Genomic DNA, 14,922 nt, shown 5'->3' with positions numbered 1-14,922 from the left:
TTAGCCTGCCAGCTACCTAATGTTACAGGTGCTAGCTGACCAGCTAACGTTAGCCTGCCAGCTACCTAATGTTACAGGTGCTAGCTGACCAGCTAACGTTAGCCTGCCAGCTACCTAATGTTACAGGTGCTAGCTGACCAGCTAACGTTAGCCTCCCCAGCTACCTAATGTTACAGGTGCTAGCTGACCAGCTAACGTTAGCCACCCCCACTAATGACACGTGTTGAATACAGATCCTCCGTGTGGGCTAGGCCGAGGCGGGGCGCCCCTTCTTCAACCTGGCCGTGTGGGCGGCTGCGAGCAGCAGGAGGCCGGTGAGGACCTCCAGGCCGTAGGACAGCCAGGCCAGCGCCAGGGACCAGCCGAAGGAGGTGCGCACGTGGGCCAAGCCTTCCGCCCCCACCTGCCTCTCCGTCTCCGCCAGCGCCTGGTAGGAGTAGCTCATGTACAGGGTCACTCCACACAGGGTCACCAGGCCTGAGGAGAGAGCACACGCACACGCACATGCACACGCACACACACACACACACACACACACATGCACGCACGCACGCACACACACACACACATACATGCACCCACACATTCAGAACAATGAGCCATCTGTTGTTATATATACATACAGTATATCACTCACACACACACACTCACTCACTCACTCACTCACTCACTCACTCACTCACTCACTCACTCACTCACTCACTCACTCACTCACTCACTCACTCATACACGCACGCACCCCCCCACACACACACATTCAAAACAATGAGGTATCGGTTATATACATACAGTATAGTTAATTAGGTATCCACGCACGCACGTGCACCCACACACACTCACGCACACACTCACGCACCCACCCACACACACACCACACATGACACATACACTTACGCACCCACCCACACACTCACACACACACTCACGCACCCACACACACACATACACACAGACACTTTTTGCATTACTATTCTTCCATTGGCTACATTCATTCCCTGAACTCTTAAGCGAGTGCAGTGGTTCTCAACCACGGCTGCATTTACAGTAGATTCACTTTTAAAAAGAATCTTAAATTGTTTTTAACACTGCAAAAGTATTTTTGTTTTACACTGTAATGTAATTTTAAGCTATCTTAATTGTTAGTTTCATTATGCATTGTGTGTACTGACTTTTAATCATTTTGTTTTTGCAATAATAATTGTTTTTGTATGTTTTTTTGTGTGTGTGTGGACCCCAGGAAGACTAGCTGGTAGCTAATGGGGATCCTTAAATAAAATAAAATAAAATAAAAAAAACACAGGGGCCGTGGTCCACCACCAGGGGGCCTCAGGGAGCCACCAGAGAGACCTCAGGCGATCAGGAACGATTGAAAACATTGATTGATTGATTGATTGAAAAGTTTATTAACAGATTGCAGAATGGGTACAGTACAGTACAGCTCAATACATACAATTGTTAAGAGGATGCAGACCTGAGAAAGACTTTCGTCTTGTTTCCATCAGGGTCCCCCATTTTCAATTCATCATGACACACATGACATACAGATAGACAGTACTGCTACATCTATACATTTATGACATACCAGATTTTCAAATACAGTACTGTTTGTGATACTAAAAAAATCCAGAAGAAGAGTATATACATTTGACATAGAAACTGTGCATTGGGGGAGGTTGGGTAGGTGGGGTGGGGCTGTACATTGGAGGTGGGGGGGGGGCAGTTGGGTAGGGGGGGACGGACACTGTACATTGGAATACTGACATACATTTGACATGGAAACTGTACATTGGAGGAGGTTGGGTAGGTGGGGTGGGGTTGGGTGGGGCTGTACATTGGAATACTGACAAAGCCATGATTGGTCTTTATTGTACAACTGGGTTAGGACATTTGTAGGGGCCAGTTTTGAATTGCAGTCTCCCGTAGGTGTTCTTTGAGAGTGTTTTTGAAGGTGGGTAGTGATTTACATTCCTTTACAGCTTTGGGTAGGGCGTTCCACATTGTTGTGGCATAATTGCGAAACGTGTTTAGTCCCTTGTTTGTGCCGAATCTGGGTTTTACATGATTTGTGGAGCTCCCTCTGGTGTTGTGATCGTGGTATTCACTGACCTTTGGGAAGTATTTTGACATGTACATGGGTACCTTGGTCGTGTAGTGTATCTTGTAGACCAGGCCCATTGCAAGTTGCTGTACTCTGTCGTCTACTCTAAGCCATCCTAGGTTGGCAAAGTGTGCAGGGGTGAGGTGGGTTCTAGGAGTCAGGTCAAGCAGTAGTCTGACTAGTTTGTTTTGAGATGTTTGTAATTTGGTTTTTAGTGCCTTTGAGGTGCTTTGGTACCATGAGGTGCAAGCATAGTCGTAGTACCCTTGAATGAGTGCTCCTGCCAGAGTCTTCAGGGTATTCTTGTTTACCAGGGAGGAGATCCGGTACAAGAATCGAGTTCGTTGATTGACTTTTTTTATTACATTGGATGCCATTTTGTCACAGGAAAGATTAGCCTCTAGGATGGAACCCAGGTAGGTAATTTCATCTTTCCTTGTGACAATATTGTCACCCACTGTAACTGAGAAGCCGTCGGTCTTGCTGAGTTTGTTATTTGAACCGAAGAGAATGGACTTTGTTTTGCCCATGTGTAATGATAGTTTGTTGTCGGCGAGCCATATGCAGATTTTGCCTAGTTCCGAGCTGAGGGTTTTTTCAACCTGTAATTTGTTCTTGTCAGAGACCAGCAGGGCTGAGTCGTCCGCAAACAGGAACAAGTTGCAGTCACAAGCTGACGACATGTCATTTGCATAAATTAGGAACAGTTCATTCATTTCAAAATAGCCATTTTACTTCCTTTAGATGTCTCCCCTCTCATGTTTGCCATGAATAGGAAAAAGGAAATGAAGGACTTGTTGCTTTGTAAATATTTGAAGTCGTACAGCTGAAGGGAATCACTTCATTGCTTTCATGAGGTCAAATGGAATAAGAGGGACTGAACTGAAGTGTGTACAGAGTACAGACGGTGATTGATGACGATGAGCGGACATGATGTTGTTACTAGGGGATACCGGTCTGATACCAGGCTAAAATACAATATCTATCTGAGAATTTCCCAGATAAATCCGATACCAAGAAACACGTCTAACGCGCCAGAAATAGCGGCACGGTGGTGTAGTGGTTAACACTGTCGCCTCACAGCAAGAAGGTCCAGGGTTTGATTCCCGCTTGGGGACCAGGTTTCCGTGTTGCCAGTTACCCAGGTGGGGGGGTATCTTCCAGGCCTTTCTGTGTGGAGTTTGCATGTTCTCCCCTGTGCTCGCAAGGGTTTCCCCCCCGATAAGATAAACCCAATGGAAAAACATGCACAACAGATCGCTAACGCTGTGGCGTCCTTGACGAAGACGGACAGGAGCACTTGGATTGGTCCCCTGGTGTGGCTCACGTCGACGCCCTATCTGCTCCCGGCTGCCCTTGGGGGGGAAGGACGACGGGATGGGAAAAGTGCAGAGAGACATTTCATCTGCAACACAGTGCATGTGTGTGTGTTCCTGTGGGTCGCCCATCTCGCGTGTGTGTGTTAAAACTGCATGACAAATAAAGACTTCTAGTCTAACAATTATTATATTATTAAATCATAGCAAAGTGACTTGATTTGCTGCATCTTTGACACGTTAACTCTCTAATGGAGAAGGATTTATTTTTATCTCAATAATATTTGTCCAATGACCCAAACAATGAAGGTCCAAGTCTCTACTGTTCATTTAAAAGCTATGGATCGGTACTCGGTATCGGCTGATACCCAAAGCCCAGGTATCGGCACTGAAATAAGATAAGATATAATTTTCCTTTATTGATCCCCTTGGGGAAATAGTCAGATAGGTGCGTCGCTAGTTGTTATGTCTCCTGATGGGGGGCCCTGGGAGGGGGGGGGGTTATGTGGCAAAACACACACACACACACACACACACACACACACACACACACACACACACACACACACACACACACACACACACACACACACACACACTCAAAACAACAAGGCATCTGTTGTTATACAGTATATACATGCGGTATATACATTTACCCTTTCCCATATATACATATTATACATAATATTCCTTTCCACCCTGAGAGGAAAGGACTCTCAACCTGAGCATGACATAAGAGCAAAATGGCCACTATATGATTATGGTCAACAATTGTGCCTCATCTTTCCTTGTGTGAGATAATAAAGACATTTTTAGCACATAAGTAAGAGTGCCTTGTTTCTGTGATAAATAATAGATATATCCATAACATCCCAGATACCTTTGTTTTGGGGATATAAATAAAAAGGGTAAATGGTGCATTTATATAGCAGCTTTTATTCAAAGCGCTTTACAATTTTCTCCTCACATTTGACCCGTTCACTCACACATTCAGACACCGACGGCGGAGGCGACCATGCAAAGTGCCAACCTGCTCATCGGGAGCAATTAGGGGTTAGAGTAAGTGTCTTGCTCAAGGACACTTCGACACGCCGCCCCGGGAGGAGTGGGAGTTGAACCAGGAACCTCCAGATTACCAGACGACTGATCTACCTCCTGAGCCACTGTCGCCCCCCCCGAATATAATCGACATTCACTCAAAGCAATCATGAAGCGGAAACATGTGGCAGCTATAACTCCCCAAAGTGAGTCTATATGGGAACGTGTCGTTTTGCAAACCTGAATAGAAGCCGTTTGAAAACAGTGGAACAGGAAATACGCTGACGTGTGTGGTATTTAATTGCCTACAAACCTCGAAGGAGCGGATCAACACAATCACCCGCGCCTGTACACACACACACACACACAGACACACACACACACACACACACACACACACACACACACACGCACACACTTCTCAGAATTCTATGATGACGCCATTTGAAACCTCTTCAATCTTTGTATTCTGTTGCAGTTTGTGAGGCATGAAGAGATGGATGGAGAGAGAAGAGATGGATGGAGAGATGGAGAGAGAGAGAGGGGGGGAGAGAGATGGATGGATGGAGAGAGAGATGGATGGAGAGAGGGAGAGAGAAAGACACCGACAGGCAGACCGAGTGAGCAAAATCAGGAAAAAACAAGAGTAGAGCAGAGGGCGAGGAGGTAAACAGAGAGAGAGAGGGGGGGGGGGAGAAGAAGTAGTATAGTGAAAGGAAGTTGTGAGAGGATGGCTAGGGTGGGACTAATACTAATTTATTACTGCTACACCCAGGCATGTGTGATGAGCCAGATGAACAAGGGGACAACCGGAAGCTCATTTCTGTCCAGCAGAGACACAGACAGCAGGACAGACCAAGACCTGCCTCTTTGAACTGCTGCGGTTAGGCAAGCGATACCGGAGTCTCATGGCAAGCACAGAGAGACTCAGAAGGAGCTTCTATCCCCAGGCCATCAGGATGCTCAATGAACAATGAACAATAACAAACCATCAATACACCCACAGCGCACACATCCACACGCACACGCTCACTTTAAATAAACAACACACTTTACCACTTTAGACACTAACACACTTTATATTGATTGATAAGGAGATTTGCACATCAATCTCATTCCTTATTGCACCTCATTGCACCTCACAAGCTAAGCTATACTTCACCATTTCTACACTGTACTGTACCTGCACTGTATATACAGGTATATTGAATTTTTTTGTTGTTTACACTTGTTACGTACTTGACTTTCTATTTTATACTTATATTATACTTATTTTATACGATCTTTTTATTATCTAGCACACTCTCAGGAGCAAAACAGAAAGAAACATTTCATGCAAAGTATTCTGTATTTCTGTACGACAACTAATCAAGTTTGAAACCTGTCTGTACAACTAAAGTCCAAACTGATGCAGACTGCATGGAAGAGCATAGGGGTGAAAGGTCACCCATCCCTGCAGTCTATTTTTGAACAGGCTACTCTAAGGCCAGCCAATAGCATAGTCTCGGACTCCTCCCACGTCTTACATGCCGAGTAATGAGCTAGTGCCCTCTGGGGGGAGGTTTAGAGTTCCACGCTCTAGACAGGTTTAAAAACTCCTTTATGCCGATCTCAGTTAAAGCCCAACCTCTAGGTTAAACCCTACTGATCAATTATGGGTAGTTTACATCATTGGTATATAATTTCATTATTTATTTTTTTCCATTTGACACCGGAAATGCCACTCTGAAAGAGTTAAAAAGGTCCATGCACGAATAACATGCACGCGCGAATCAAAAAAGCTTATCAAACGCCGACGTCACAACAGGTCAACAGGACAACAGGTGCATATTAATGAGCCGAATCTAAAAGCTTATCAGACGCTAGCACCTAGCACGGCCGTGACTTCACTCCAGGAAACGTATGCCTTATGTCCGTCCGGGTCATAGTACTAGATCAATGGTGGCTCACTCGGTGCATCACAGTTAGCCTATATTTCCGCCGTCCCTGCTACACGCAGTCGGGACCACTACACTCACTGACGTTAGCCTATTAGCCCGCCGTCCCTGCGGGTGGTTCTCTCCTCTTTGTGTGCCCCCGTCCCCGCGGAGGAGCTTGTGGACTCGACAACAGCGGCGGCCGCAGGGCGCCGGAGCCCGCAGCGCTAGTTAGCTCATAGCTATCGTGTAACACTAGCCTTTACGGGCTCGACCACCCTACGGCTGCCGCCGCCGTCGCGTCCATGGGCCCCCCGGCAGGGCATCCGTAGGGACGGGGTGTACAGAGAGGAGAGAACCATTTTGGGTCGGCCGTTCATGCCAGCCAGCGAGCCGGATGTCGGGATATGTTGTTAGCACAATAGCTACCAAGCTAAGCTATGTTGAATTTACTACATCTACTAACGTTATAAACACAATATGTGTACAACGACACAATGATTTACATTATTACAAATATGGTAACGTGGTTGTGGCTTTTACAAATAGTGGTTAGCTTTAGAGATGGATGGATGGCTATAATCACGGAGCAATAGTGAGGTGAAACAGATACATTTCCATTCGGCTAGTAGTAGCAAGCATATATCTATGGTAGCAAGGCTCTCTGCCTGCCACTAGCTGTGTGACTCTCAGCGCCCCCTGGTGAGCCCCCTGTTGTCCTGCACCTGTTGTGACGATTACACACGCACGTTATGAACAATTGATTAAAATATGCACGTGCGTGGTGATTGTGTTGGGCAGACAAAATGTTTGATAAAAACGCTAAAACTGGGTCAATTTCAATACTTTTTTTTCCCCTTCTTCATGAAAGCCACTGTTGGCCTAGTCCACATTGTTTATTGAACAAAAATACAACGTGGAGGTTGACCTTTAAACTTTTAAATAGTGCCAGATAAATGGCAGCTATCGAATAACTGATATTTGGTTGTTATATTATCAATATTCGATAACCGAAATTTGGGTATACTATTCTAATGTGGGTGTTGCCAGACATCCTGCTGTGCAGGTACTTTACTGTATCTGTTATATTGTGTATCTCCTCTGTTTGGAGTCAGTTGTGTTGTGTCATGTCTGTATGTATGTATCTGTGGCTGTAGTGGGTGTAAAGCCCAAGACAAATTTCCCAGCTGATGGGACAATAAAGTGACTCTTGACTTGACAACCAGGACAGACAGGAACTAGACATAATAGGGCGAGAAGACAGGTGCATTGAAGCGTACATGCACATGTATACACATTAGGGCTGACCCCTATTAGTCGAATAGTCGACTAATCAATCGAAAGGAGCCGTAGTCGACTGCCAACCTCTTAGTCGAATACAAAAAAAATATATAATAATAATAATATATATATTTTGTATCATTCTTTCCAAAAGAAAAGATGCCTATAGAAGCGTGGCTAACGCTAATGGCACGCATACCAGAGGCTAACTGCCTAAGAAAACAGGCACAGAGGCACTGAAAGAGGATTTTAACCCATCTATAGAACACACTAGACTAGACAAATATCAAGATGTATCCATCAGTGGACCAATTGCATGCTTTTGCAGAGGACAAGAAGCCTTCAGTCGACTCCTTCAGACATTAAGCACCCCCCACAGAGGACAAGAAGCCTTCAGTCGACTCCTTCAGACATTAAGCACCCCCACAGCCCAAATGGGATGATACAAAATAATTTTTTTTTTTTTTCTTTCAATATTTTTTCTTTTTTTCATAGTCGACTAATTTCGGCCAATCAAAGTCGACTATCCAAATCCTTAGTCGGGGACAGCCCTAATACACATACATTACAGTACGTACACACCATTGGAGCCATTTGGTCCTAACAGCCACTTTTTCCTGTTCCCAGGCTGCTATAGGTTCAGTGTGTGTCACATGACTAGCGAGGACGACTACACTGGACGAGACGTGTGCATCTCCCACACGTCCACTCTGAACGCATCACACAACACCAACGTATGTGTCGGACACCACTGAACCTTTGACATGATCATTACGCCTACAGTAATTATTATTATTCTATTCTACAGTATCCTACACAGTAGACAGTGTGTATAATATACTGCATTTTCAATTCAAGTTAAACGTGTATTTTTCCGATTTCATCCTAGATATGGATAAGATAGTTTACAAACTCACTAAAGAGGGAACGTCGTAAGGATTACCGCCGATTACGTTGGAAATGATTCACATGAGAAGGGATAGAACAAGGCTCTACTCTACAGGGACTCGGACGGTTTAGTGTCTTGTTTGCTGGAGAGGATTGTGGAGACATTAAAACAAACTAGAAGCACAAAGAATCTGTTTACGGGCAGCTTAGTTACCCCCCGCCCCCCCCCCCCCCCCCCCCCAACACGAACGAACACACACACACACACACACACACACGAACGAACACACACACACACACACACACACACACGCACGCACACACACACACGCACGCACGCACACACACACACACACTACACACACCATCATGACTCCCACTCACACCCCCTTTTAGAAAACAACAGCCTCAGGATCTCTGAGTTCCATCTCCAACAGAGTGGGCGAAGTCTGATAATAAACAGACTGAACACAACATGTACAGACCATGATGTTATGGAACGGCTGATTTAGTGGATTGATTTTTTTTATTGATTTTTGTATGATGTCGTGCACTCTGGGTGCCTTCCTGGGAGGCTACAGTTACAGTACATCGTCATCATGTAGCTGCAATGGTGTATCTTTTGTCCCATACTTTGTGCCACGTAAACAAGTACCTGCTCTGAGACACGGTTCAAGACCATCGTTCTCGATGGAGGCGAGGGGAGCAGTGTTGTAGTGACTCCAGTCCGAGTCCTGGACTGATTTTCAGGACTCGTGACTCGACTTGGACTCGAGCACTGATGCATTCGGAGTCGGAAGGTGCAGACAATAATTGATAATTTTTTTAAATTTTTTTTTTGTAATATCTAACTTTACATACTGGGGGGGGGGGGGGGGGGGGGGGGGGTCTGTGTTGATGAGGAGGAAGTCAAGAATCCAGTTGCGGTCGGAGGGCTCGACGTCGACGAGGTCCTGGGGTTTCCCACCAGGTCACCGCGTTCGGAGGGGGAACGATGGCGTCGATCGCTGAGCTAAAGTCAACGAGCGCCGTTCTTCTCACCTGCAGGGTGTTGTTGTTGCCGTCATCCAGGTGGGGAGAGCGAGGGGGCGGAGCCGGTATAGGGCCGAGGCGTGCTCCCATCATGTTCTCACGCTTCTCCCCCAAAGCCCTTCACGATGATGGAGCTGAGGGCAACACGGCAGAGGTCATTAAAGGCTCACTGCGGCGTGTTATATAAATCCGATGAATTATTATTATTACTGCGGAGGAGTGTGTCGGCACTGGCACAATGGAGGCGGGTTTGAAGCGCGCTGCGGGACAACCGGCTGGGCGAGTGACAGACTCAGTTCCTGAGCACGATGTGCACCTAATGTGAACACGATGTGTCCCTAATGTGAACACGATGTGTCCCTAATGTGAACACGATGTGCACCTAATGTGAACACGATGTGCACCTAATGTGAACACGATGTGCACCTAATGTGAACACGATGTGTCCCTAATGTGAACACGATGTGCACCTAATGTGAACACGATGTGCACCTAATGTGAACACGATGTGCACCTAATGTGAACACGATGTGTCCCTAATGTGAACACGATGTGTCCCTAATGTGAACACGATGTGTCCCTAATGTGAACACGATGTGCACCTAATGTGAACACGATGTGTCCCTAATGTGAACACGATGTGTCCCTAATGTGAACACGATGTGTCCCTAATGTGAACACAATATTTGAATAGTTTTTTTTTTTTTAATTCAGATGTTCATTCATATGCTACACGTCAGTTCAGGGACCTGCATATACCGTATTGTGGTACTTCAACTTAGGCAGTTCTCAGTGAGGTATAGAGGGTCCAATCTTTGGAATGCAGCTGATCCTATGCTGAGGAAATCTCCATCTCTGCTTATTTTTAAAGCAAACTACAAAAAGATTCTCATCCAAAAGTAGTAGATAGATAACAGGTCATACATGTGTAGGTATGCATTTGGTTATGTGGGTGGGTAGGTTTGTAGGCAGGTGGGTGGGTTGTTATATATTATTATGTACACAGTATATGCATGTATGTACTGTGTGTATGTATGTTTGTATTAACACAAATCTTTTTAATGTATTCTGGTATTTATAATATGCATATTTTTGTATTTTTGTATGTTTGATTTTATAAAACGGGGGACGTTCTTGATAAGCCTCTAGGCTTCTAACTTCTCCTTCACAATCGTTATAACTTATTATGTATTGTTTTTACTTCTGTTTAACTGTGTTAATAAACAAACAAACAAACAAACAAACACAATGTGTCCCTAATGTACCTCAATGTAATTGCGCACAAAAGGATCTTTGACTTCTGGATAGATTTTGCACAATATATGGTTCTGAAATATAGTTCTCCTTAATGAGACGATACGTTCTTCATTTTAGTTTATGCGTACATATACAACAGACCATATTTCTTTATACATCATTCAGGACTCATTTACTCTGAATGTCCTGAACATGACACTGTGTAAACTATTTTGAAATATTAAAGGAACACGCCAACATTTTGGGAAATTAGCTTATCCAGAGAGAGAGACAAGAAGATAGATACCAGTTTCCTCTCCGTGCGTTCGGTAGAAAGCTATCTGGCTGCACATTAGCCTATAGCTTAGCACAGGGGTCAGGAACCTTTTTGACTGGGAGAGCCATAAAAGCCAAATATTTCTAAATATATTTCATTGAGAGCCATATAGTATTTTTAACGTATAATGAATTAAATATGTCTTACTTTTAATGCGACTTCTGGTGCTGCATGGTTTTGCTGATGGCCTTGTAATCTGGTTCATACGTGCTGAGGTTGAGCTTCATGCAGGCGTTGAGGCTTCCATCAGTTAAACGTGAGCGTAGGTTGGTCTTAATGTTCCTCATATGCAAGAATGACTGCCCACATGCATATGTAGAGCCAAACATGGTCAATACGGCAATACTCACGCTGCATTGTGTGGTATATGTCACAGGAAGCTCGTTCCAAGTTTTAAGAATCAGCTGGTCTTCAGGTTGAAGATTTTTTATTTCTGTCCACTTGTGTTCCCTCGCCAGCTCTGCTCGCTATATCTTCAGCCACAGATACTATTAGCTGTTTCTTCAAAACTAATTTCTGTTTACTTTTAAATGACACAGTATTATTAAGAAATATCACAAGTATTAAATTTTTTTTTTTTTTTTACTCAAAAAATTCTGGGAGCCATATGCTGTCACCAGAAGAGCCATATATGGCTCGCGAGCCATAGGTTCCCGACCCCTTAGCACAATGGATGGAAGCGGACGTGGCCGGTTAGCCTTCGGGAGAGAGGCGTTAGTTGGACAATGCCTAGGCTAACCGGCCATGTCCGCTTCCATTCATTGTGCTAAGCTAGGCTAACGTGCAGCCAGATAACTTTCTACTGAACGCACAGAGAGGAAACTGGTATCTATCTGACCTGCTTCTGAATAATACAGTTCATGGAGATACAGTTCATGGAGATACTGACTGATGGAATACTGACCCCAGTGCCCTACCAGCGGAATCAATTAATACGTGCTGCATGCCTTCCTTGAGGGTCAGATACAGTGGATAAAAATGCTGTTGACCCTAAATTAAAAGTATATAAACGTATTCCTTGCCTCCAACAACTTAGCAATTTGTAGGCTAGATATTGACTTACTGACGGCTGCAAAAAAAAATGAAAATATTGCATTTAACTCTACGGAAAGAAACTGTACCTGTCCCCCAAACCAGGGGCGTGGCTTTGAGTGTGAGGGGCGTGGCTTTGAGTACAGGGGGCGTGGCTTTTAGTGAGAGGGGCGTGGCTTTGAGTGCGAGGGGCGTGGCTTTGAGTTGTAAAGTGTGACATGACCTGAGGTCGGGCTTCAGAAGCATGCAGGTCAGATGATCGTTTTCCAGGGTGATATAATAATAATAAAAAATGATAATATTTTGTTGCATGAGGGGCAGCTACGTGGCGTAGTGGGCAAGGCGCTCGCCACGAATGCAGAGACGCTGGGCCTCCCTGTTCGAGCCCAGCGCTCCACATTTGCTTTCAGTTTAGCTGGTCGTCCGTACTAATACACATTGGCCGTATTAGGGGGTGGGAAACTGATGGGTGGGGATCGGGCGTTGTGGACAGCGACTCCTACAGGTCGGTTGGTGCGCCTGCGCAGTAGAATCAGGAAGTGTCGGGGGCAGCGTGAGCCTCCCACGCGTTACTCCTCGCCACTGAGAGATCGCGCTGCGCAGGTGAAAAGATGCGACTGCTGTTACCTCAAGTACCGGAGGGGACTTGTGCTATGTATGACTTAGTCCACATTGCAGCCGGCTTGTGGGAGGCAAGAAACAGCGTTCGGGACAGGGGAGGGTTGAATTGGATGATACGAAATTGGGATGGGAGAAAATATAGAAAATGGGAGAAAAAGTGGATAAAATTTTTTTTTTGTTGCATGATGACGGCTGAAGACTCCATGATGATCCAACATATCAGCCCCTATCCTCCTGGCAATAACATGACGGTAAATGGTGCATTTATATAGCGTCACAATTTTGTTCCTCACATTCACCCATTCACACACCGATGGCGATGCAAGGTCGGGAGCAGAATTACGGGGTCAAGTGTCTTGCTCAAGGACACGTCGTCAACACGCTGCCCGGGAGGAGCGGGAATCGAACCGGGAACCTTCCGACTACCAGGCGACCGCTCTACCTCCTGAGCCACTGTCGCCCCCTAATGATGATGCAATACAGTAACATGACAGAAGGGACGAGGAAAAAGAGATGCAGAAACAGAAGGAGGGAGAGGGAGAGAGAGAGAGAGAGAGGGAGAGAGGGAGAGAGAGATAGAGAGAGAGAGAGAGAGAGAGAGATAGAGAGAGAGAGAGAGAGAGAAAGAGAGAGAGAGAGATAGAGAGATAGAGAGATAGAGAGAAGGAGAGAGAGAGAGAGAGGGAAGTTCAAGTTCTTTAATAGTTGTCATACAGAAGTACAGAATACTTTCATACAAAATGCTTCTTACTGTTACGCTCCAGAGACTGTGCTAGACAAGATAGTATCAAATAACATAATAACATAATATAGCATGAATTTAGAAGAAGAAAATGAGGTCACAGTGTTCGGTATAGACATATGTACAATGTTCTGAGTTACCATATAATATACAATACACAATACTATGCAGTGTACTAATGTACAGTACTATCTAGTGCAAAGCAGAAATGGGATGAGGTACAATTTTAGGTACAATTTACAGTAAGGTGTACGAGTTGTAGTGCAATCCTTCATCCATAAATATAAAGTGTGGGGAGTGGGTGCTACAGTGTGTTTGTTTAAAGTGGGTGTGTGCTATAAAGTGTGTGGAGTGGGTGCTACAGTGTGTTTGTTTAAAGTGAGTGTGTGCGTGTGGATGTGTGTGCTATGTGCGTGCTATGTGCGTTTGGTGGTTGTTGTTGTGTAGTGTTCATTCATTGTTCGTTTAGCAGCCTGATGGCCTGGGGATAGAAGCTACTTCTGAGTCTTTCTGTGCTCGCCTTGAGACTCCGGTATCGCTTGCCTGACCGCAGCAGTTCAAAGAGGCAGTTGTTCGGGTGACTGGAGTCTTTAATGATTCTCTTAGCCTTGCCCTTGCAACGCTTGTAGTAAATGTTCTGGAGGGTGGGGAGCCCCCCTCCAATTGTGCGTTCGGCTGAACGTGTCACTCTTTGTAGTCTGCTTCGGTCTTGTGCAGTGCTATTCCCAAACCAGGAGGTGATGTTGCCGGTCAAGATGCTCTCTATTGTACATGAGTAGAAGTTCTTAAGGATCTTCTGGCTGACTTGGAACTTCCTTAGGCGCCTGAGGAAGTAGAGGCGTTGTCGTGCCTTCTTCACCACACTGTTAATGTGTGTGGTCCATGTCAAGTCCTCGGATATGTAGGCTCCGAGGTACTTGAAGCTGTTGACTCTCTCAACCGGTGCCCCGTCGATGCTGAGGGGGCTGTAGTCCTTGACCCCCGACCTCCTGAAGTCCACAATCATCTCCTTTGTTTTGCTGACGTTCAGGGAGAGGCTGTTTTCCTGGCACCATCCCGCCAGGACCTTGACCTCTTCCAGGTAGGCCCTCTCGTCGTTGGCAGAGATCAGGCCCACCACCACTGTGTCGTCAGCAAATTTGACGATTGTATTGCTACTCCGCTGAGCCACACAGTCGTGTGTGTACAGGGAGTAGAGGAGGGGACTCAGAACACAGCCCTGGGGGGCCCCTATGTTGAGGGTGATGGATGAGGAGGTGCAGTTGCCTGCTCTCACCACCTGGGGTCTGCCAGTCAGGAAGTCCAAGACCCACTGGCATAGGTCATAGCCCAAGCCCAGGTCCCTGAGCTTGGCTATGAGTATGGAGGGGACTATGGTATTGAAT

General features: G+C 45.6%; 1 protein-coding gene across 1 annotated transcript in view; it reads right to left on the bottom strand.

Annotated features, from left to right (window-relative positions):
* Window positions 1-247: 247 nt before the first annotated feature.
* tmem235b (transmembrane protein 235b) overlaps window positions 248-14,922 on the bottom strand; it is a gene marked incomplete at both ends in the record, with an annotated part of 39,345 nt that continues 24,670 nt past the window's right edge. The window contains one exon of the mRNA XM_084338419.1: window positions 248-477. Within this exon, the coding sequence (XP_084194545.1) occupies window positions 248-477 (230 nt within the window). The remainder of the gene's footprint in view (window positions 478-14,922) is intronic.

The sequence above is a fragment of the Notolepis coatsorum genome (genome assembly GCF_963971535.1).
Source record: "Notolepis coatsorum genome assembly, contig: SUPER_10_unloc_2, whole genome shotgun sequence".
NCBI lineage: Eukaryota > Metazoa > Chordata > Actinopteri > Aulopiformes > Paralepididae > Notolepis > Notolepis coatsorum.
This window is presented reverse-complemented; position numbering and strand designations above follow the sequence as displayed.